General features: G+C 43.0%; 2 protein-coding genes across 2 annotated transcripts in view; one reads left to right on the top strand and one right to left on the bottom strand.

Annotated features, from left to right (window-relative positions):
• LOC309564175 (oxidized low-density lipoprotein receptor 1-like) overlaps nucleotides 1-24,920 on the top strand; it is a gene marked incomplete at its 3' end in the record, with an annotated part of 229,649 nt that overhangs the window by 75,987 nt on the left and 128,742 nt on the right. The window lies entirely within an intron of this gene.
• Nucleotides 1-24,920, bottom strand: part of LOC309563274 (C-type lectin domain family 2 member D-related protein-like) — a gene marked incomplete at both ends in the record, with an annotated part of 90,861 nt that overhangs the window by 17,919 nt on the left and 48,022 nt on the right. Inside the window, 2 exons of the mRNA XM_082267679.1 lie at nucleotides 6,524-6,705; nucleotides 20,720-20,827. Coding sequence (XP_082123805.1) covers nucleotides 6,524-6,705; nucleotides 20,720-20,827 — 290 coding nt within the window. The remainder of the gene's footprint in view (nucleotides 1-6,523; nucleotides 6,706-20,719; nucleotides 20,828-24,920) is intronic.

Below are 24,920 nucleotides of genomic sequence, written 5' to 3'. Positions count from 1 at the left end.
GCTCTGGGGGACGATCTTTAAACACCACTTCTTCCTCCCAGTGGGCCATAAACAGGTTGGCCACACTGGGAGCGAAGCGTGCCCCCATCGCCACACCTCTGGTTTGAAGGTAGTATGTCCTATTATACCAGAAGTAATTCCTAGTGAGACAAAACCACAAGCTGCTCAGTAGGAAGCTTCTGAGTTTTCTGGGTAAGTCAGACTGGGAGAATGCCCATTTGACAGCTGCTTCTGCGGCGTCATGTCCAATTATGGTGTAAAGCGAACTGACGTCTGCTGTTACCAAAATCGTAGATGATGTGCACGGGAACTCTTGTAGAATCTGTAAGATATGTTTGGTATCTTTTAGGTAGGACCTGGTTTTGACTACCAGGGGTTGTAGATACACGTCTATAAATTGTCCTAATCTGGACGTCACAGATTCTATGCCATTTACGATAGGCCTTCCGGGTGGGTGTTCCTTGTCCTTATGGATTTTTGGTAAGAAGTAGATGATAGGAGTCCGGCAATAGAGGGGGTCAAGATACATAGACTCCCTTTTATTTAGGACTCCTTTCTTCTTGCCAGATTCAACTAAGGTGTTTAATTCTCCTTTAAATTCCGGAAGTGGGTCACGTCGTAAGGTATTATAAGTACTCTGATCCGAAAGAAGGCGCGCCATTTCATTTTTGTAGTACTCCTTGCTGAGGACTACAAGGCCCCCTCCCTTGTCTGCCGGCCTGATGACAATCTCTTTATTCTCCTCAAGAGCTTTTATACCGGCTTTGATGGATTGGGGGTCAGTCACTTTCCTTACTTTTAGGTCTTCTAAATCCTTAACCACCATATGTTTGAATACATCAACATATTTATTCCCCTTGTTTTGGGGGTTAAAAGTTGACCTGTTCCTCAAATTGGTGTGTTGGAAGACTCCGGAAGGGTTAGTAGGGACCGGGGGGCCTCCAGGGGGGTCAGAGGAATTCTTCATAATGGGGTTATTCATGCAATATTTTTTAATATTGAGAGAGCGGATAAATTTCTGGATTCCCACATAGGTTTGAAATTTATTTAAATTTCGCACCGGTGCGAACTTAAGGCCCTTATCTAGGGTCCTTAATTCGTCCTCTCCCAATCGTACCCCACTTAGATTAAAGATGCCGGATCCTACCGGGATCTTTTTCCTCTGGACCCTCCTGCCTCCTCGGTTTCCTCTCTGTTTCTTTTCCCTCCTTTTCCCCCTGGGGTGCCTTCTCCTGGTGCCCTCCACCAGTTCTCCGACTGGCTCTGAAAAGGTGGAGGGGGGCCCCTCTCTTGTCCCCCCATATTCCCTAAAAAAGGATTCCCATACTGGTTATTTTGTAGGGGATCAAACCTATTGTAGGTGGCTACTTGGGCATAGGATGAATGGTTCCCTTTATTGGGGTATCCTCGGTTCGATTGGCCTCCTCTTTGTGGATAGGCTGCACCCCCTCTTCCCCGGCCCCTCCCTTGTGAGGTGTGTCTTGGGGTTTGTGGGCGATCTCTATGGGGATTGGGATACTGCTCATTGTGATAGTTATTTGGAGGGGCAGGATAGTTACCTCTCCCTGGGGTGTTAAATTTCCCTCTGCCCCCCCTCCCTCCCCTTTTCCGTCTGCAGCGGTCTCCGAATACTGGGCAACGTCACTTCCGCCCTAGTGAGGGCGGAAGTACTTATAATAGTCCGGGCATCGGTGCCATCTGCAGTAGTTTCCTAATACAGGGCATTGTTTTCTTCCGCCCTAGTAAGGGAGGAAGTACATGTTAATAGTCCGGGCATTGGAGGCTGGCCAATGAGAAGGTCCATTCCGCCTGTCCAATCAATGGACATGGCGGTATATTTTAAGGGGCGACGTTGACACTTACCTTTACATACCGCTGAAGAAGTCCCCATCCAATGGGGGACGATACGCGTCCGGGGGGAAGGTGGAGCAAGCAGACGTCGCCCACTGCTGTCTGGAGATTCGGTGTGGTGCCCACGGGACCTGCCGGCATTACTGTAATTTTACCCTTCTTTCACAAGTAAGAGGCTGTCTTTATTTTATACCCAATAATACCCCCCCCCCCCCCAGAGGTCAACTCGGTTTTGAGACCTGAAACAGAAACAACATCGTCCACATTAACATTTTCTGTAATGTCATTATTAGTGACAGGTATCTCTCCATTAGGGGGTTTTGTTGTGGGGATTTCAGGCCCGGACCACTCAGACTCTGTCCCTTCGAGGCCGAGTGTCCCCAGTCCCCTTGGCTGTCCAGGCAGTTCACACTGTACCCGGTTCCATAGTTCAAAAAACAGCGGGCAGTCCCACCCCACTATCACATCATGTATCAAATTTCCTAACACCCCAACTTCTTGTGTCACGGAGGTACCACAATAGGCAACAGTCACTGGCACCAGGGGGTACTCCCTGGTGTCCCCATGGATACATACTACCCATAGAGTCTTACTTACTGGGCCGAGTCTTCCGATCACCCTGGTATGTACCAGCGTTACCATGCTACCCCAGTCCAGCAGAGCCTTGGCAGGAAGTTGGCTACCCGTAGAGTCTTACTTACCAGGGTGATCGGAAGGCTCGGCCCAGTATGTACCAACATTACCATGCTACCCGAGTCCAGCAGAGCCTTGGCAGGAAGGTGGTTCACCCATAGTTCCCATTCAAACTGTCCGGCAGCTAGGTCAAGATGGGTGGCACATGCTTTTTGCACATAAAAAGAGCTTCTCCGAACAGTCCCGCACTCCATAGGCTCCTCCTGAAGTGGGCATTGTGCCCGGGTATGCCCCCAGGACCGACATCGCCAGCACTGTAAGTCTCCCATCCTTGGGACAGGAACCAACCTTCGTGGTTCTGCTGAAGAGGATACCGGTTTGTGGGTGACAAGGTCTGGCGGAGCTCCTCTCCTCGGTGCTGTGGCTGGCATGGTTGCCCTAAGTGTGGGTTCCCAATGCTTGGCAGGCCTGAGCAGGTCTTCCACCACGGTGTATCTTTCGACCAACTCTATCAGCTGGTCAGTGGTTGCAGGGTCTCCATGGCTTACCCAGCGCTGTAGATCATCTGGTAGGGACCGCAGGTACCAGTCCATCACCACCCGTTCCACCATTTGCGGGCCTGTCAGCTTTTCTGGTTGCAGCCATTTCTTTAACCAGCTGTACCAGTTTGTGCATTTGGGACCTGGGTGGTTGGTTAGGTTTGTACCTCCAGCGGTGCACCGGACAGCTGTGGTCACCCCCAGGCGGGCCAAGATCTCTGCCTTCAGGTGCTCATAGTCGCTGATGTGCTCAGCTGGAAGGTCAAAGTAGGCTTTTTGTGGGTCACCGGTAAGGAAAGGGGAGATAATGCCAGCCCATTGGTCACGGGGCCACCCCTCTCTCTCCGCTATCCTCTCAAAAGTTGTGAGAAAAGCCTCCACATCATCACTGGGGGCCAGTTTTTCCAAGTAATGGCTGGCTCTCACAGATACCGGGTTGCTAGCGGCGATGACCGCTTGCTCTTGTCCCTGAGCCAAACACTGTACTGCCTCCTGCAAGGCAGCCACCTGTGCTTGAGTGGACTCCTGCTGGGCAGTAAACTGAGCAGCTAGCAACCGTGTGTTTTCCTGTTGTGCAGCTACAGCCTGTGCCAGGGCTTGCTGCTGCTGAGCCATAATTTCCTCATGGCAACGGTTTGCCTCTACTGAGGCTTGCTGCTGGGTCACAGTGGCTTGCTGCTGGGTCACGGTGGCTTGCACCAGTGCTTTAATGACCTCCTCCATGCCTGCTGTTTGCAGTGTCTGAGCTGTTTTCACCCAAGACATGCCATTGGTATACTGTCTCTTTAAATGTCAGTTTCCACGGCTTTTGCGGTTGCAAAATGCACTCTGCCCACATCCGGGACACCAGTTGTAATGTTTGGGGGTTCTAGCTCCACCGGATCGAGTGCACAACCGTTTAAAATAGAAACAAAAAGGCTTTATTTCAGCAAAACTCAAACATGGCTTCCAGCAGCGCACAAATCAAACACAAAATAAAGTTCGCTTATCTTCAGCACAAAGGAACAAAGTAAGGAAAAGGCACATACAGTTTTTGTAGATGGGTCTTCGCCCCAAGGTTTGCAACAGTCCTTTACAGACCTCTCAGCAGCTTTTGGCAGACTCCAGCAGAATTACAGCTCTCCCAAACAGGTGCAACCACCAACTCCTCCTCTCCACCCACATATTGCTGCTTCCTGTTTCTTAAGGTCTGCTTCCCATGGGTCTTAACCCTGTGTGCGCTGGAATCCCTTTTAGTCAGAGATGGGGGCTCTTTCTCACCCGAATATCACTACAGAGCCCCCCAAATTCCGGGTCCCAAATATCTCTTTTTACAATACAGAGAGAACTGCGAGTCAGTCCTCCTGATTTTTACTATTCTTAGGAATTTCTCACCCGTCCTGGGTGACCCCCTGAACATTTACAAACTTCCCTTAAAGGGACCATAACCCAAATACAGGAGGTATATAGCGACTGTCCAGGACCCAACCTATATATATACTTTAACTTATTTATAGTTATTTATTATATTAGAATTCATGATTTTGTGTTTCAAATTTATAATACCTGAGATGTTATAAAAAAGAAAGCACAGTGAAAAAAAAAAAAATCATATGTAAATAGTTGGTTTGGGCTGCTCATCCTTAAGAATTACTAGCAAAAGAATTGTACCGCTTTAAGCACCTAAATCGGAATCTATCATACCGCCAAGGCGGTTAAAACACATATGCATTTTTATTGTGTTTTTTTTCAACGGAGCAGTGTGAAAGCACCCCAAGGGTTGTAAGGGTAAGTTTACACTTGCTTCCACTAACACACACAATTAAGCACCTACCGCTTCAACATGCTTTTCTGATGTGTTTTTTTATGCTTCTGCGATGCTTCGGTGGTGTTTTTTTGAAGCATAATCACATACTTGCAATTTCTCCACAACAAAGCAAAGCGAAAGTTGAATAAAAGCCTCTGGAAAGCTGCAGGCGCTTTAAGCAAGCTTTGTCATAGACTTCTTACCGGTGACCCACAAAAAGTGCATCCGCACTTCCGGCTCTGACCCCCGTGTCGGTGGAGCGCAGACGCCGATCCCGCCCACGTTGCGTCATGTGTGACGCATGTTGGTTGGGGGCGGGCTCGGCACCGGCGTTCCGGGAAGCCCTTCCCTGAAGCCAGCTGATACACGTCTTGTGCTAATCGGCCAGCACTCTTATAGTGCACCTCTCGCAACACGCAGCCAGCGCAATTGTTTGCTGGCTGTGGTGCTGAGAGGTCGCCGTTTAGCTCTACCATCATTTAACATCCAGGTATTTATCTTCCATCTAATTTCCTGCCTATTCCTTTCAAAAGATAAAAAACCCCTTTTTGATCGGCTTTGTATATGTATATGCAGTGACATATTTTATGTGACCCTATTGCCCCCTTTTTGTTGGGCTACCTCTTTGGCACATTTTTTGATATAGTGTTTTTTACATATTCACTATAATATATACAAACATGTGGCTATTTCACATGTCGACATCCATCATTATACATTTCCTTCCTTTTGCTTTTTTGATTAGATATATTAATGTATTTAGTCCTGATCTGTCTACTCTTCAGATCGGCATTACTTACATCCTTGCCATTTATCTATGTTTTAAGGCTGTTCCTGGCCTCTCCTAATTAAGGACTTCAGACGTCCACTGATTGTGGGCCACACACCTGACCTCAACAGCTGTCGGTTTACTGACCAGTACACTCATCTACCATCTTATCTATTGCATTTGGTCGCAAGGACACTCGTACCCACCAGATGGTTTTAATCGTGCAGGCTACCTGAGCACAGCTATTTTTTCAACCCTGTGAGTACTCGCTAAATGTCATCAAAAATTACCATGTAAAACTCTAAAGAGTCATTTTGGAATGTTTTCTTCCTAAAAAACCATAAAAAATTCTTTGGTTTTTATATTTCTCATATTTTCTTATTCATTAGAGTACCGTTTGAACCATCCCCTGAAGAAGAAGCAAAATTTCTCTTTGGCTTCGAAACATGTTGGGTGTCTGTTCAGACTACTGTGGTTGATTTACCTGTTCCTCTTCTTTGCCTGTACTGTTTTTAATTATTATATTTTCGTGTTTATAATAAAATAATTTTTTCTATTACCTCTATCATATATTTTCATATATATTATATTTTATGTGCCTAAAAAATCCCACAAGGGGACCCCCATTTCTTGCCTGTCATAGACTTCTATGGAGGCTTTGAAGACGTTTACAAAGCACCACCAAAGCGACATGGGCTAAGATTTTTGAAGAAAAGCAAACACAAGGTGTAAACAGGACTGTAAGCTAACCATTTTATTTAGTGACAGGGACTTTGACTGACATTCAGAGAGCTTTAACAAAGCGTGTCCCCAGCCATGTTTTGAAGCAAGCGTAACTGAGCCCTAAGAGTGTAATGTTGTATTCAGGTATAATGAATAATAGAAATGTATTTTGAACATGCTGAGTGTCAGTTGATTGGTGTAAATGGGACTATTATTACTCACCATTTCTTTTTCATTATCAATAATTGCCAGGGATGCATTGTGGGATTTGCAGAAGTTCTGGCTGTTCATCCATGTATCAATCTGGTCTGAGAAATAATAACATTTTCCTCTGTATGAGACCCAATCATCCATACATTGATCAGCGGTTGAACCGTTTACCTCCTTTGTTTCAGGTGTCTTTTCTACAAATAGATGAGAGTTTTATTTTAGCCACTTTATTTACTTATTAACAAGAAGACTTTTTTTTTTTTTAGAAATTGACAAAAACTATAAAAAAAAAAAAAAAAAAGATATTACAAAAATACAAACAATATTATCAAACAACATGTTATCATTGTCTAACAAAATGTTTACTTGGCATGTTTAGTGTGTAGAGGTGAAAGGTCCTATCAGAATATAGTAATGGCCACCGCACCGGGGCTGTCTCACTATGATCGAGAGATGGAGAGATAGAGAGACATCCCCAAACATTGTTTTGATTAGAAAATGTGCTACGCTTTTATTGCTGTCTATGTCCCTGGTGGGGAGATTCACCTTGTCAGTTTGTCCAGGTTACATTGTTACTTGGGCAGGAATTTCCGGAAATGCATAATTGTTGAGTTGTCACCAGAGGGAATTTTATTTTCTCCATGTCAAGGCAAAAGGTCAGCCCAGGGTCAAGCTGTAAGTTCAACGTAAGCTGGCCAATACATTGATCGAAATTCAGCCTGGTTCAGCACCGGATGAATTTTAACCACTTTAGCCCCAGAAGGATTTGCCCCCTTAATGACCAGGCCCTATTTTGTGATTCGGGACTATATTACTTTAACACACAATTGCGCGGTCGTGCGACGCTGTACCCAAACGAATCTTACTTCTTTTCCCCACAAATAGAGCTTTCTTTTGGTGGTATTTGATCACCTGTGTGATTTTTTTTTTTTTTGAGCTATAAACAAAAAAATAGCGACAATTTTGAAAAAAAAAATATATTTTTCACATTCTGCTATATAACATTCTCAAAAGAAAAAAAAAATTAAAATATAATTTTTTTTTAACACTTTAGGCCAATTTGTTTACTGCTACATATTTTTGGTAAAAAAAAAAAAAAAAAAAATCGCAATAAGCGTATATTGATTTGCGCAAAAGTTATTGCATCTACTAACTACGGGAAAGATTTATGTCATTTTTAATGTTTGTTTTTTTTACTAGTAATGGCGGTGATTTGCGATTTTTTGCGGGACTGCGACATTGCGGCGGACAGATTGGATCCCTAACTGACATTTTTGACACTTTTGGGGGGACCAGTGACATTACTACAGTAATCAGTGTAAAAATATGCCTAGTGGCCTTCAAGTGAGCGACATATACCTATGTTGTTTTGCCTGTAGGAGCCAGCCTGTACAAAATATACAGGAGGCCTCACCTACCTATGGGAGTGTGACAGATATCAAACATAGCTAAAGTCCATAGCAATAGGCGGTTTTAAATATTTAAATTGAATTGGCTTAATAAAAGGTCCCATGGACATAACGGACTTGGCAGATGCTACTGGCACCTATTTAAACAAAAAATCTGAACAATCGCTGTGAGCAGGCAGTTAGCAACAGAAGAAGAAGCTTGTATGTGTGGATGGAGTAGTTGGGTTAGTTTTTTCTGTTCAACCCCCTGACAAAATAACAAAATGGCGGCCGCAAAGTGGTTGCTCTATCCTGACTGGGCGTCATATGAGCGGCGATCGGTGGTGCGGCATATCACTCTGACACACCGCATCTCCGATGTAGGCTCTTTACCATGTGACCAGCTGTGTCCCATCCCAGCTGGTCACATAGTAAATAGGAAGTGCCACTGATCGGCTTTCCTCAGTTCACGCCTGACAGGTGTGAGCAGAGGAGAGCTGATCGGAAGCTCTCCTGACAGGGGGGGGGGGGGGTCTGTGCTGGTAATCAGAGCATTGATTACCAGTGCAGACCCTTATTGGATGGCACTAGAGCCACCAGGGATTGCCCATCCATGGCCACCAGGGATGCCCACCCATGCCACCAGGGATGCCAATCAATGCTCAGGGAGCCTGTCAGTGCCCTCCTCATCAATGCTGCCCATCATTGCCTACTATCAGTGCCGCACACTAGTGCCCATCATTGCTGCCTATCAGCGCCCATCAGTGCTGCCTATCATTGCCCATCAGTGCCACCTATCAGTGCTGCCTATCAGTGTCTATTAGTGCCCAGAAATGCTGCATATCAGTGCTACCTATCAGTGCCACATATCAGTGCCCATCAGTGCTGCATATAATTTTCATAGTTCCATAGTTAGTCAGGTTGAAAAAAGACCATCTGGTTCAACCAAAAAAAAAACACAGTATTGAAAACCCAACCATACAATCCCATATAAACAATCCTATACCCGTTGTTGATCCAGAGGAAGACGAAAATAAACCCCAGCAAAGCATGATCCAATTTGCTACAGCAGGGGGAAAAAATTCCTTCCTGATTCCCCCCAGGAGGCAATCGGATATTCCCCGGATCAACTTTACCTAAAAAAAAAAATGTAATACCCATTTATATTATGTACACCTAGGAAATAATCCAGGCCTTTTTTAAAGCAATCTAGTGAGCTGGCCAGAACCACCTCTGGAGGGAGTCTATTCCACATTTTCACAGCTCTTACAGTGAAGAAACCTTTCCGTATTTGGAGACAAAATCTGTTTTCCTCCAGACCTAAAGAGTGCCCCCTTGTCCTCTGTGTTGACCTTAAAGTGAACAACTCAACACCAAGTTCACTATATGGACCCCTTATGTCTTTATACATGGAGATCATATCCCCCCTTAATCTCCTCTTCTCAAGAGAGAATAAATACAGTTCCTCTAATCTTTTCTCATAGCTGAGCTCCTCCATGTCTCTTATCAGTTTGGTTGCCCTTCTCTGCACTTTCTCCAGTTCCCCCGATATCCTTTTTAAGAACTGGTGCCCAAAACTGAACTGCATATTCCAGATGAGTTCTTACTAAGTCCCGGTTCACACTTGTGCGATGCGGGAAGGCTGCAAATTCGCAGCCTGTTCCCGCATCACAAACTCACCTCTGGCAGTTCACACTGCCATATGCGATACGCAGGGGGTGTCAAAGTGTATGGCTGAATTTGCATCTGCACATCCGATCGCATGCAATGAAGGAGCAGTGCGCTCCGAATTGCATGTGATCGCCGCACTCGCACAAATGTGAACCGGCCCTTATTATTTGTACAGGGGAAAAATTATATCTCTCTCTCTGGAGTCCATGCCTCTGTTAATACAAGAAAGGATTTTGCTTGCTTTGGAAACAGCAGCTTGGCATTGCATGCTATTATTAAGCTTATGAACTACCAGAACACCTAGATCCTTCTCCGCTATGGATTCCCCCAGTTCTACTCCACCTAGTATGTAGGATGAATGCATATTCTTAGCCCACAAGTGCATAACTTTACATTTATCAACATTAAACCTCATTTGCCACATAGTTGCCCAATGAAACAGTGCATTGAGGTCGGCTTGTAAGTTGGAGACATCCTGTAAAGAAGTTTTTTCACTGCAAAGCTTGGTGTCATCTGCAAAGACTTTTAATCCCAGATCCTATATAATTTATAAAGATATTAAAAAGTAAGGGTCCCAACACTGAATCTTGGGGTACACCACTGATAACTTTAGACCATTCGGAGTAAGAATCATTAACCACTACTCTCTGAATTCTATCTTTTAGCCAATTTCTATCCAATTACACACTGATCTTTCCAAGCCAGTAGACTTTACCTCACACATTACCCATTTGTTGGGAACTGTGTTAAACGCTTTTGCAAAATCCAAGTATACTACGTCCCCAGCCACCCCTCTGTCCAAGGTTTTACTTACCTCCTCATAAAAAGAAATCAGGTTTGTTTGACAATGACAACTTCGGCCTCTCATGAATCCATGCTGCCTGTTGCTTAAAATATTTTTTTCCAGCAAGAACTCATCTATGTGATCTTTTATTAAACTCTCCAATATCTTCCCGATTATAGGATTATAGAAGTTAAACTAACAGGTCTATAGTTACTTGGCAAAGACTTTGATCCCTTTTTAAATATAGGCACCACATTGGCCCTACACCAATCCAGTGGTACTATTCCAGTGCTTAACGAGTCCCTAAAAATTAGAAACAAAGGCTTAGAAATTACAGCGCTCAGTTTTTTTAGGATGCGTGGGTGAATGCTATCTGGTCCAGGCGCTTTATCCACCCTTATTCTGTCTAAATATTTCTGGACCATATCACTTTTGAGCCATTGTGGATCATTTGGGGCTGTGTCAATACCGTCCTCATTATGGTCATGAGCTCCCCCATGCTCCTTTGTATACACAGAGCTGAAGAAAGTATTTAATAAATTTGCCTTCTTTGTCCCCAGTCACCCACTCCTGATTATTTTGTAAAGGGCCTACATGCTCAGACCTAACCTTTTTACTGTTAATATATTTGAAGAATTTTTGGGGGTTTGTCCTACTATCTTTTGCAATCTGTCGTTCATTTTGGATTTTTGTGTCCCTGATTTCCTTTTTACATATTCTGTTATATTCTTTGTAACAATTAAACAATGATAGTGTTCCCTCATTTTTATATTTTTTAAAAGCTCCTTTCTTTTTATCTATAGCTTTTTAACTTTTGCCATGAGCCACATAGGTTATATTTTTAGCCTTTTAAACTTATCGCCCATGGGAATATACTTTGCAGTGAGTTTGCATACAGTCTTTTTGAAAAACTCCCATTTCTGTTCTGTGTTCATCGATGCCAATATTCCCTCCCAGTCTAAATCCTGGAGAGCAGCCCTCATCCTTGGAAAAATTTGCTCTCTTAAAGTTAAGTGTTTTTTTATTTCCTGTGTGCGTTTTTTGCTTACAGCTAACATTAAATGAAATTATATTATGGTCACAGCTACCCAGATGTTCTTTTATATGAACATTGTTAATAAGCTCTGCATGGTTTGAGATTACCAGGTCCAACAGAGCATCATTTCTAGTGGGGGCCTCAATAAGCTGCACCATAAAATTGTCTTGTAGTAGGTTTATAAATGTTTGTCCTTTAACTGTTCCAGCAGTGCCATTACTCCAGTTAATGTCTGGGTAGTTAAAATCCCCCATTATTATCACTGTCCCAGCCCTTGCAGCCCTTTCTATTTGTCCCAAGAGCCGAGTCTCAACCTCCTCATTAATAATGGGAGGTCTATAACAAACTCCAATGATAATCTTTGTATTACGCACACCCATGTACATTTCCACCCATACTGCTTCAGATTCATCACACTCTCCATCAACTAGGTCATCTTTAACACTCACTTTGAGATCACTTCTCACATAGAGACAAACACTACCACCCCTCTGTTTTACCCTGTCTTTCCGAAAGAGAGCATAGCCAGGAATATTAATAGCCCAGTCATGTGAAGAATGAAGCCAAGATTCAGCAATACCAATTAAGGCATAGTTCTCCTTGTGCACCAGAGCTTCCAACTCACCTATTGTGCTTGGCAGACTTCTGGCATTGGTGAAAAAACACTTTAAATCATTGTCCCATTTTGCACACTTATTTTGCATGTTTTTAATTTTGTTACAAATAGTACCATTTCCAATGGTTGTTTGTAACATGGGAACCTTCTTATCCTCTTGTAGTGCCTCATCATCAGTGCCACCCATCAGTGCCTCATCGTCAGTTGTCGTGGCATACCTATCTCGCATTTTCTGGATACCTTATTGGCCTTTACAGGATGCCTTGACTGGCATTTAGAATGGTTATCTTAAACAAAATGTCTTTTGAGTTAATCTCATTTTACTTTGATTTCTTTACATGTGTCACTGAGCTTGCAAAGGCTAAGAATATATCAGATGACCGAAACAGTGGAAATTCCCTATCTCTCAGAATATCAACTCTGTCTGGACAGCTGACCACAAAGCCAATAATATCTTCTAAAAAGCCCCTTTGGAACTTTTATTGAGTGTCACCAAGAAATTTCCCTGATGACAATCACGATATAGATTGACATAATGCTTACTATAATTAGTTGTTAACTTTGATTGGACAAAAGATGTTAATAACAACCCATTTCTTGTACGTCAGATTGTAATGACAAACCCATTTTTGAGTATATTTAAACTCCAGCAATGTTGTAATAAATCAGGTCACTATGATTCAGCCATCTTGAGTCTTGTCTGATCTCATTATATATATATATAGCTATATATTGTCTGATTTGGTATCACTGACTAACAGGTAACAGTTATTTTGTACCTGAGAAAAATTCCACAACAATTTGGCGAGCCAGCCAGGAGAGGTGACGTCATCTGCGGACGGAGTGAGACATTTGGACTGCATTGGATACACTGAAAATATCTGGCCAGGTAAGCCCATTGTCTGCTTACAATGTTTTTCAGTCCATCCAATGACGTCCAGGTAACTCTGTTTATTTTTGACGTAATACCCTCTTAAAGAACCTAAACCCTTAGTCGGTGTATATATTGCTACTAACATTTGTTGCGAAAGGTGAGGTTGGGTCAACCCTCACCACTGTGGGTGTCTTGGACACGCAGGAACCCCCAGTTGTGTTCTGGTAAAGCGGTCTCATTTCGGAGTGTCCATTTGAGACGTAGCAAGCATTGAATGTATATGACTGTTTTAGCCTGACATTTCATATACATGTAAAGGTTTCTATCTCTATGTTATAGTATATATGTAAACATATGCATATTGTAATAGGCTGATTTTAAGTTAGAAGTTATCCTGACATTGTGTATCAGCTGTGTAAGGGCCGAAGTCCAGGTCAGGGTACTTGGAAGTTAGAAGTTATCCTGACATTGTGTATCGGCTGTGTGAGGCCGAAGTCCAGGTCAGGGTACTTGGGAGTTAGCCTGACATTGTGTATCGGCTGTGAGGGCCGAAGTCCAGGTCAGGGAACTTGGGAGTTAGCCTGACATTGTGTATCGGCTGTGTAAGGGTCGAAGTCCAGGTCAGGGAACTTGGGAGTTAGAAGTTATCGGCTGTGTGAGGGCCGAAGTCCAGGTCAGGGTACTTGGAAGTTAGAAGTTATCCTGACATTGTGTATCGGCTGTGTGAGGCCGAAGTCCAGGTCAGGGTACTTGGAAGTTAGAAGTTAGCCTGACATTGTGTATCGGCTGTGAGGGCCGAAGTCCAGGTCAGGGTACTTGGGAGTTAGCCTGACATTGTGTATCGGCTGTGAGGGCCGAAGTCCAGGTCAGGGAACTTGGGAGTTAGCCTGACATTGTGTATCGGCTGTGTAAGGGCCGAAGTCCAGGTCAGGGAACTTGGGAGTTAGAAGTTATCGGCTGTGTGAGGGCCGAAGTCCAGGTCAGGGTACTTGGGAGTTATAGGTAGTTATTCTATTTTTTGGATAACAGTGAAATGGGAAACTGGGTTTCCGTAGATACCGACCAGGGGTCGATGAGAAAGGTCATTGGGACCATGGCCTTAGAGTGTATGGGTAACAGGGTTACCAGATAAATGGGGCAGACCAGGGAGTTTGCATTCGAAGATTAAATCCTCTGGGAGCATAGTTTTTGGGCTACACAGCCAATTAAAGTGTTCTGTAGTTGGACAGCTAATAATCCTAGTTGTAGGATAAGATAAGATAGGATATGGCAGATTTTTGTAAAGTGTATGAAACAGATTTGGCAAGAACAAACTTAAAATCAGTTGCAGAAATATGGAAGCAGGAGAGTATGAAGTTGAATGAGTATTGATATATTATAAATGAGTTGGGGTGTGTTGAATTGAGAAAACACAGCAAATCTTGTATTCATAAGAAGAAAGTAAGGATGATCGTTGCCCTTTAATTCGTAAGTCTGTTGTGGTTTTTTTTTTTTAAGACAGAAGCAGGCTGTGTCTTTAATATAAAAAGAGGAAGTAGCCGAAGAGGTTCCTTCTCCGTGAGCTCGGAGAAAAAAAAAAAAAAGATTGTTTCTTTATACGATAAATGAACGGCATATGATATTTTTGGGGTTATTTTGTATTAAATTAAACTAAGATGAAAAATAATAGGTTGCCCTTTAAACCAGGAATCTTTGTTTAGACATTAAGGGTTACCGCAATTAACATGACCATTGAACCCTATTGGCACTGAGCCAAAAGTTTTAAAATAGAATAACTTTTTATATAATTATGGTATATTAAGTGGTATTTCAGGGGCATCCTCCGTAACCAAAGGGGAACCTCTGATAAGATTTTTGAAATTCGGGACAAAGTTTTAGAGGATATTTGTTTGAAAGATAAAGGTACATTACTTCCTGTCATTATGGGTGTATAAAAAGTGACCTACTACAAATAGTGTAAAGACAGGACATTAGAGCAAAGAATTGCAGCCAGCCCCTCTCCCCCAGATAGACAGTAAATAAGGTATACAGCTAACCTGTGTCCACATGTCCCATCAGAAGCAGTCCCAAAGGTTTACTGAATAACAGTAGCAAGGGTGAGAGTGGTTTCCTGCCTGGCTTCAAAGGAAAGGGGAAGTCATTTAAAAAAAAAAAATGTTTGTGTCGAGTTAAAATTTCAGTGTTCAGTTTCAGATGAAGTGCCCATTAATCCAGTATGTAGCATATGTCTTTTGCCAGCTTGACCCAGTGATAAAAGGTGCGGGCCACAGCCTGCAAAAAAGCTGCTGGATAAAACAGGTGCAATGTATTTAAGCCAGTTTAATTCCAGAGCAGGCACTAGAGGGGGAGGGAAAAAAAAAAATATGTTTGTTAAATACCCCCCATTACTGTTTTGAGCTGATGATGGCAGAATCTGAATCATTGAGCCCTGCAAAAAAAGGCTCCTCTCTAGAGCCCTGATGAGACCCTTTATGTAGATGGATCATGTTTATAAACAGAGGAGGGTAAGCCTGTAACTGGGTATGCAGTAGTAACAGCAATAAATAAACAAAAGGAATGCAGAGGCATTAAATCTAAAGTTCTAAGCACAAGCAGCTGATGGTTTTGGCAAAGACCTGTGAATTTTAAAGAGTTAACATTCACATTGACATGATTTTGGTCATATTTTTGAAAGCTTGTAACTTTTTGACCTCAAAGCATGCAGATATAATAGAGACTGTTCTTAGTCTTCCAGTGTTCCACCAAGGTGGCCATTTATTAAAAAAACCAAGGCACATGCAAGAGAGGACACAGAAGAAGCTGCAGGAAACGCAAGGGCCGACAGAGCAGCGAAGAAGGCTGCACTGGAACAGGTCCCTATCCGGGTACTGACACTCGTAGGAAAGCAACCAACTCCTGTAAGTATGGCAATCTTGATATCATTGCAGAAAAAGCCCCCTCACAGGAGCGTGAGAAGTGGCGGAAGAACAGTGCAACACAGGATGTAACTGGTTGCTGGAGGATGGAGGAACATTTCTGTCTGATCTCAGGCCCTATACCCTGAGGTGGCAGCCACAGCTCACGGATCGTGTCATAACTCAAAGACTCTAATGACCACCTTGGAAATGCAACACTGGTTAGCACCAGGTTTTCCTGGAGTAGCTGCAAAATATACTGCTTCTTGTCTTACCTGTGCTAGGTACAAAGCTGGTAGAGCTGTAAGCACCCCATAAAAGCACCGCCTAAGTCAGACTGTCCTTTCCAAGGAGTTCAAATAGATTACATTGATTTCCCACAGTCTGGTCCCGATGCACATGTTTTAGTTTGTATAGACATTTTTCAGGATGGCCTGAGGCCTGGCCAGTCTCTAGGGGTAAAGTACAAACCACAGGAAAAAGGCTTTTGCCCCAGGTAATGTGCAGGTATAGAATCCCAGAAACTATGAAAAGTGACAGGGGTACTCACTTTAAAGGAAGGGTTCTACAAGAACGTCAGTGCAGGAAAAAACATATTTATTTACAAAAAATTTTAACATAATCAAAAACATTTCGGTCTTTTTTTATTTGTTTAGCAAAATAGGAAAAAACTTGCAGTGATCAAATACAGTGGAACCTTGGTTTACGAGTACCTTTGTTTTCGAGCGTTTTGAAAGACGAGCAACATTTTTTTTAAAAATCTGTCTTGATATACGAGCACTGTCTTGATATACGAGCAGTTTTATACACTAAAAGCATGCCATCCCCTCTGTTAATGCCCTCTGTCACATACCATTATGTGTCCCAGTGCTTGTACTGTATATAAAGATCCCTATATATACTTTTCAGAGTGTTTCCCTGCACTTACTGACTGTGTACGATTCCTAGTCCCTGTGTCTCTCTCTGGTCTCCGTCTTCTCTGCTCTCCCTGGCGGGAGGGGCCGATCACTCCTCCTGACGTCATCTGAGGAGGAGGGGAGAAGAGCAGCAGAGCAGGGCTGAGGAATCACACAGTGCCACAGACGCTCTAATAAAGTATAAATCAGCATTTGTTATATACAATACAGACACAGGGACACATAATGTTATTTAACAGAGGAGATTGCATACTTTTACTGTATAGGAATGTATTACATAGTTACATAGTTAGTGAGGTTGAAAAAAGACACAAGTCCATCCAGTTCAACCCATGATGCGTGTGTGTTTGCTTTTAACCGTACATTGTGTACCTTATGTACTTTATATATAATAACAGCATATCTTTATTTATACCATTAAATGCTTGTGGAACGAATCATCTGAGTTTCATTGCTTTCTTATGGGAAAACTTGCTTTGATACAGTATACGAGTGCTTTGGATTACAAGCAAGCTGCTGGAACCAATTATACTCGCAAACCAAGGTTCCACTGTACCACCAAAAGAAAGCTATTTGTGGGGAAAAAAATTACATAAATTTGGTTTAGGTACAGTGTTGCATGACTGTGCAATTGTCATTCAAAATGCAACAGTGCAAAAAGCTGAAAATTGGCCTAGGCTGGAAGAGGTGAAGTGCCCGGTATTGAATTGGTTAAACAAAAAAGGGACTCGTGTATGGCCAGCCATAGAGGCCAAGCTGTCTCCTGTCAGAGCTGAGAGTTATTAACTGACACTGTCTGGCTGTTGGGGGGAGTGGGATAAACTGTAAATTAATAAAGTCCTTCGTTTTCTTTCATGAAATCCTGATAACTTTGTTATAGAAGGTTTTTCTCAGCTTTGGCAGCTATCAGTGAGCTCAGACTGGAGAAGGACAACCTCTATGGGGGCCTTACAGCCTGACACTCCTGCCCTGACAGGGAGAGAATACAAGTAATCAAATACAAAAGACAATTCTAACAATTCGAGAGTGAACATTCATATTATTACAAATACATTGCCTGCTGGTGACTAGCTCTCCCTAAAAGAGCTCCTCAATCATTTCCATTGTTTTTATCATTTTGTAAGGTGAAATGTTAGATGGTCAGTCCACCACCAGTCCCAATCTTTCAGATCAGATGAGAGTGGATGCAGACATGTCACATCATCCATTGGGGGGGTCATCATATCATGTGCAAGCAAAAATCAATTTTTCTTTAAATTTTTTGGAGATGTGATTAGATGGACTTTTCAAAGTAAATGTTAACTTTGCTCCACCTTATTCACTAAAAAAATTGAACATTAATTTTAAAACTGAGCATGCCCTACTCCTTTAGTAAATCAGGATCATTTTGTATCTCTTGTGAGTTCCAATAATATGAATAGCGAAAATACCTGGTAATCTTTCCTGAACTGCAGGGTTCTTGTCATTTCCTCTGCAAGCTGTTAAAAAAAAGCACAGAGAACCTTATCTCTATAAAGTACTATATTGTGTCAACTGCAAGCCCCATCAACACACCATGTACTGGAGATAAACAAAGGCAGATCATTTTGTAATCCAACCTGTGTGACAACCATGGCTCCCTCCTTAGATACCATGGAGAAATGAGTGTAGACATGAAGAGTGTTATTTGCAGGGTCACCAGGTGAAAATAAAGAGGAAAAAAGCCAAAAAAAAAAAAAAAACCACGAATGCAGCTACTACATCTAAGCTGCAATATATTATTATTTTTTGGAAGAGGGGTTCAGATGATCTTTAACCACTTGCCAACCGCCGCACGACTATTTACTGCGGCGGTCATCCCCGTACAGGCAAAGTGACGTAGTACCACGTCGCTAGCCTGTGAGCCTCTAGGGGGCGAGCGCGCGCCGCCGGAGACACGCTCCCGCCCCCGCTCGTTCCCTAACAAGTCCGCACGTGTGACCGGCGGACCCGATGTCCGCCGGCCACTCACGATCTCCCCGTGGAGGGGCAGAAAGGCAGGCGGCTGATGTAAACAAAGCAGTCTGTCATTCTCCCTGATGTAACTGCAGAGATCATACGGTCCTGCTATGTAGGATCATATGTCTCTGTGCTTACATCACTAGCCACACCCCTTTACAGTTAGAATCACGCCCCTAGGGACACACTTAACCCCTGCATCACTACTAAAGTTAACCATTTCCCTGTCAGTGTCATTTTTACAGTAACAGTGCATATGTATTACTGTAGTAATGTCACTGGTACCCCCAAAAGTGTCAAAAATGTCAGTCAAGGGTCCGATCTGTCCGCCGCAATGTCACAGTCCCGCAAAAAAAAAAAAAAGAATCGCAGATCGCTGCCGTTACTCGTTAAAAAAAAAAAAAACACAAAAAATGACTGAAATCTTTCCCTTAGTTAGTAAACGCAATAACTTTTGTGCAAACCAATCAAAATACGCTTATTGCAATTTTTTTTAACAAACATATGTAGCAGAAAACAAATTGGCCTAAAATGTTATAAAATTTTGATTTTTACATTTTTTTTTGTGGGGGGGGGGGGGGGATTTCATATAAAAAATGTGAAAAATATTGTTATTTTTTCAAAATTGTCTCTCTTTTTTTATTTATAGCTCAAAAAGTAAAAATCGCACAGGTGATCAAATACCACCAAAAGAAAGCTCTGTTTGTGGGGAAAAAAAAGGACGTCAATTTCTTTTGGGTACAGCGTCGCACGACCACGCAATTGTCTGTTAAAGTCACGCAGTGCTAAATCACAAAATAGGGCCTGGTCAGGAAGGGGGTAAAAAAAAAAAGTGGTTAAGATCCACCACAATGGGTGCACCGAGATAAAGATGGACACACATTAGAAGAATTTTGTTCAAAATGTTTCGTTTTGAGAAGATTAGTATGATTTTCGAACATTTTTCTTGTCATTTTAGTTCAGAAAAGTCCACTCATTCCAAACTTATAGCAAATACAATTCAAAATACTTACAAATGACTTTCATCAAGTCATTTAGGCCCCGTTCACATAGCAGCGACGCTACTTCCCGGGGCGACCTCCGAGGTCGCGCCGCGCTGCTCGCCCCACGACCTCGGAGCGGCCGGCACGGACTTCATAACATTGAAGTCTATGATGGTCGCTCCAGGTCGCCCCAAAGAAGCTCCGGACCCTTTTTCTAAGTCGGAGCGACTTGTGTCGCTCCTATTAGAACAGGTTCGCAGCTTCCCTATGGAAGGCGACCTACGGCGACCTGTGAGGTGATCAGGTCGCCTCACAGGTCGCCCCAGTGTGAACCGGGACTGACTGTACTAGGAACTCATTAATGTTTGTACAAATGTTTGATCAGAAATCTATATTAGTGCATGACCAACTTAAGACCTCCAAGCCAGGAAAAATGAAATAGGTGGCACAATCCGCTGGCTTCCATGTATGATGGAGACAGTTGTATTTGGACGTAGCCTTTCCTTATCTTTCACACTTTCTACTATTAACAGTAGCAATTTTGTAAAGCCTTGTGCACACAATCAGAAAATATCACGTCAAATACCGTTCAAAGCAATGGTACAATATTCTGATCGTTAGCACACAACTTTCAAGAGCTGACGATGACAATCCATCCGAAATTGTCCAGAGGGACAAACAACTTTTTTCTCATATGATACTAGAACGTACAATTTTGGTTTGAACAGTACAGTATTCGTCCAAAAAAAATAAAAAATCAGAAGAGCAAGACAATGCATGCTCAGAAAAGACAGAATACATTACAATACAACGAATTCCATCACTTCCAAAGTTGTATTCTGTCATACAAGAATTTTTGTAACTTTAGTATTCTCTTCATTTTTGATATAAGACTAGCATGCAAAAAAAATAAAATAATGGACGATCATTCGTCTGATATTCTCATCGTGTGTACGAGGCTTTAAGGATTGGAATCGCTCTTTGAAACATTGGTTCCTCTTTTGTCAGATTCTGCCTTGTTTTCTCATTAATAAACATTCTGTAGAGTCGATAGAATTTAAGACTTACTTGTTCCAAGGAGAGCAGCGAGGATGATGATCACAGTTACTAATATTGTTGCTCCAATTATAACATAGAGCGGAGGAACTGCAGGTGACCTGAGTTTCTGCCAAATTCCTAAAAACAAAATAGAGATCAGACATTAGAAGGACATCAATCTGATATTTATCATTATTGGTGTAAAAATCAGAGAGACAGAACATAATGGAGTCACAGATGAACACATCATATCATATCTTCTTGTAGAAGAGCTCAGAGTGAATGAAGGTCACTGTCCACTGCTTGTATGTGATGTAGCACCCTCCTAGATAAGTGCTAAGTAGGCACAGTAGTTTTGGCTCTGTCTGCTTAACAGCAGAGCAGCAGGCTATATTTATGTGCCCCCTGCTTCTCAGGGAGCAGGATTTGTTAGTGCTCCATGTGTCCAGTGTGTGATTCATCTGGGCTGAGGGAGTGTCCCCTTTGCGTCCAATGGGGAGGCATGTTGGACAGTGGAGGAAACCCAGCCAGTGACACACAGGCTTTGTTACTGCCCCAGTGATTGGCACAGACCGGCTGTCTTGGTGCATGATGGGGCAGGGTATATAAAGCCAAGGACACATGTGCTCAGGGTCTTTGGGCAGGAAGCCAGGTCCCAGAAGGAGGGTGACGGCTGTCTCCTCTTCTTCAGCAGTGGATGGTGGTCACAGGTGGTCAGCCTGGTGAACCAGAGTGTGTGGCTGAATCCGGAGGTCCAAGAGAAGCTGACTAGTGGAGTTGGGGGCATTGGTGACTCTGGAAAAACAGTGTCCGTGAGTACAGAGGAACTTGCCCGGGGTCTGCCCAGGAAGGGGACCACTCCAGAGTGTAGGAGTCAGTGGACGGGTGTCAGCTACACAGAGAGAAAGAATGGGGGTGCCAAGTTAGAACCCTAAAGATAATTACAAGTAGGAACATTCAAATTACCTTCATTCCAGTGGCAGAGTGAAGCAGCGGCCTTGCCGCATCAAGTCAGGTGTCCTCAATACTTTGAATAGTTACTAGTTGAGTATTTCACTCATCCCTTCTCCTATCCCAGTTCTAAATACAACTACAAAACAACATCCCCTGGACTGAGCCAAGTACTTAAAGTGATAAGTTTCTGCACGCAGTTGCTATGGGTAACCCAGGGAAATCCAGAAAGTGTTATATCCAGCAGTCCCCTAGGGGGCAGTGCTACAGTTACATGGAGAACAAAATAGACTTAATGATGTATTAATGAATAGAGATCTGCATAATCTGTGTCTTTTACATATTTCTGGTGTTTAGCCTTAGGGGGGGGCTCAGTGGTATGGAAAAGGTTAAACACATATGTATGAACCTGGATATTCTTTCCTAGAGCAGAGGTTGGCATAGTCACAATCTTATCACACAATGCTGGTATATCTCCTGGGCTTGCCCCTATAATTGCAGCCAAATCTGTGTGTAGTGAAGTACAGAGGTTTCATTGCTGACCTCCTTCTGAGAATGTTAGTTACACTGAAACTGATCCAAAACCATTAATGATTCTCTCTGATAAGTGGGCCTACAATGAGATACAGTGCCTTGTGAAAGTATTCGGCCCCCTTGAACTTTGCAACCTTTTGCCACATTTCAGGCTTCAAACATAAAGATATAAAACTGTAATTTTTTGTGAAGAATCAACAACAAGTGGGACACAATCATGAAGTGGAACGAAATTTATTGGATATTTCAAACTTTGTTAACAAATAAAAAACTGAAAAATTAGGCGTGCAAAATTATTCAGCCCCTTTACTTTCAGTGCAGCAAACTCTCTCCAGAAGTTCAGTGAGGATCTCTGAATGATCCAATGTTGACCTAAATGACTAATGATGATAAATAGAATCCACCTGTGTGTAATCAAGTCTCCGTATAAATGCACCTGCACTGTGATAGTCTCAGAGGTCCGTTTAAAGCGCAGAGAGCATCATGAAGAACAAGGAACACACCAGGCAGGTCTGAGATACTGTTGTGGAGAAGTTTAAAGTCGGATTTAGATACAAAAAGATTTCCAAAGCTTTAAACATCCCAAGGAGCACTGTGCAAGCGATAATATTGAAATGGAAGGAGTATCAGACCACTGCAAATCTACGAAGACCTGGCCGTCCCTCTAAACTTTCAGCTCATACAAGGAGAAGACTGATCAGAGATGCAGCCAAGAGGCCCATGATCACTCTGGATGAACTGCAGAGATCTACAGCTGAGGTGGGAGACTCTGTCCATAGGACAACAATCAGCCGTATACTGCACAAATCTGACCTTTATGGAAGAGTGGCAAGAAGAAAGCCATTTCTTAAAGATATCCATAAAAAGTGTAGTGTAAAGTTTGCCACAAGCCACCTGGGAGACACCAAACATGTGGAAGAAGGTGCTCTGGTCAGATGAAACCAAAATCAGACTTTTTGGCAACAATGCAAAACGTTATGTTTGGCGTAAAAGCAACACAGCTCATCACCCTGAACACACCATCCCCACTGTCAAACATGGTGGTGGCAGCATCATGGTTTGGGCCTGCTTTTCTTCAGCAGGGACAGGGAAGATGGTTAAAATTGATGGGAAGATGGATGGAACCAAATACAGGACCATTCTGGAAGAAAACCTGATGGAGTCTGCAAAAGACCTGAGACTGGGACGGAGATTTGTCTTCCAACAAGACAATGATGCAAAATATAAAGCAAAATCTACAATGAAATGGTTCACCAATAAACATATCCAGGTGTTAGAATGGCCAAGTCAAAGTCCAGACCTGAATCCAATCGAGAATCTGTGGAAAGAACTGAAAACTGCTGTTCACAAACGCTCTCCATCCAACCTCACTGAGCTCGAGCTGTTTTGCAAGGAGGAATGGGCAAAAATTTCAGTCTCTCGATGTGCAAAACTGATAGAGACCTACCCCAAGCGACTTACAGCTGTAATCGCAGCAAAAGGTGGCGCCACAAAGTATTAACTTAAGGGGGCTGAATAGTTTTGCACGCCCAATTTTTCAGTTTTTTAATTTGTTAAAAAAGTTTGAAATATCCAATAAATTTCATTCCACTTCATGATTGTGTCCCACTTGTTGATTCTTCACAAAAAAATTACAGTTTTATATCTTTATGTTTGAAGCCTGAAATGTGGCAAAAGGTCACAAAGTTCAAGGGGGCCGAATACTTTCGCAAGGCACTGTATATTTTTGTGTTAAGTGCATTATGATACATAAATGTGTAACATTCCCAAGTATTTATCACCTCTCTCAGAGATCACAGCACTCCCCCTGACAATGCCTTCATCTGATTTTTTTTTTCCCCAAGAAGGACAAAGCCATCTTTATTCAGGCATCATCCAGGATCACCACCTACTTCCTGGACTGATATGCCTGCTCAGAAGTTACACAACCATGTCCCCAATGTCTAGAAAAATACACTATATTACCAAAAGTATTGGGGCGCCTGCCTTTACACGCACATTAACTTTAATGGCATCCCAGTCTTAGTCTGTAGGGTTCAATATTGAGTTGCCCCACCCTTTCCAGCTATAAAAGCTTCAACTCTTCTGGGAAGGCTGTCCACAAGGTTTAGGAGTGTGTCTATGGGAATGTTTGACCATTTTTTCCAGAAGTGCATTTCTGAGCTCAGGCACTGATGTTGGACGAGAAGGACTGGCTCACAGTCTGCGCTCTCATTCATCCCAAAGGTATTCTAACAGGTTGAGGTCAGGACTCTGTGTAGGCCAGTCGAGTTCCTCCACCCAAAACTCACTCATCCGTGTCTTTATGGACCTTGCTTGTTGCACTGGTGAGCAGTCATGTTGGAACAGGAAGGGGCCATCCCCAAACTGTTCCCACAAAGTTGGGAGAATGAAATTGTCCAAATTGTCTTGGTATGCTGACACCTTAAGAGTTCCCTTCACTGCAACTAAGGGGCCAAGCCCAACCCCTGGAAAAACAACCCCACACCATAGTCCCTACTCCACCAACTGATTTGGACCAGTGCACATAGCAAGGCCCATAAAGACATGAATGAGCGAGTTTGGGGTGGAGGAAGTTGACTGGCTTGTAAAGAGTCCTGACCTCAACCCGATGGAACACCTTTGGGATAAATTAGAGCGGAGACTGCGAGCCAGGCCTTCTCTTCAACATCAGTGCATGACCCGTGGCATGTCGGGAACTGTGTGTCCTGTTATCGAATCGATTCCGCAGAAGTGGAGATTCTGA

Source organism: Pelophylax lessonae, assembly GCF_965119305.1.
Source record: "Pelophylax lessonae genome assembly, chromosome: 9".
NCBI classification, from domain to species: domain Eukaryota; kingdom Metazoa; phylum Chordata; class Amphibia; order Anura; family Ranidae; genus Pelophylax; species Pelophylax lessonae.
Note: the sequence above shows the minus strand (reverse complement) of the source record. Positions and strands in the feature narration are given on the sequence as shown.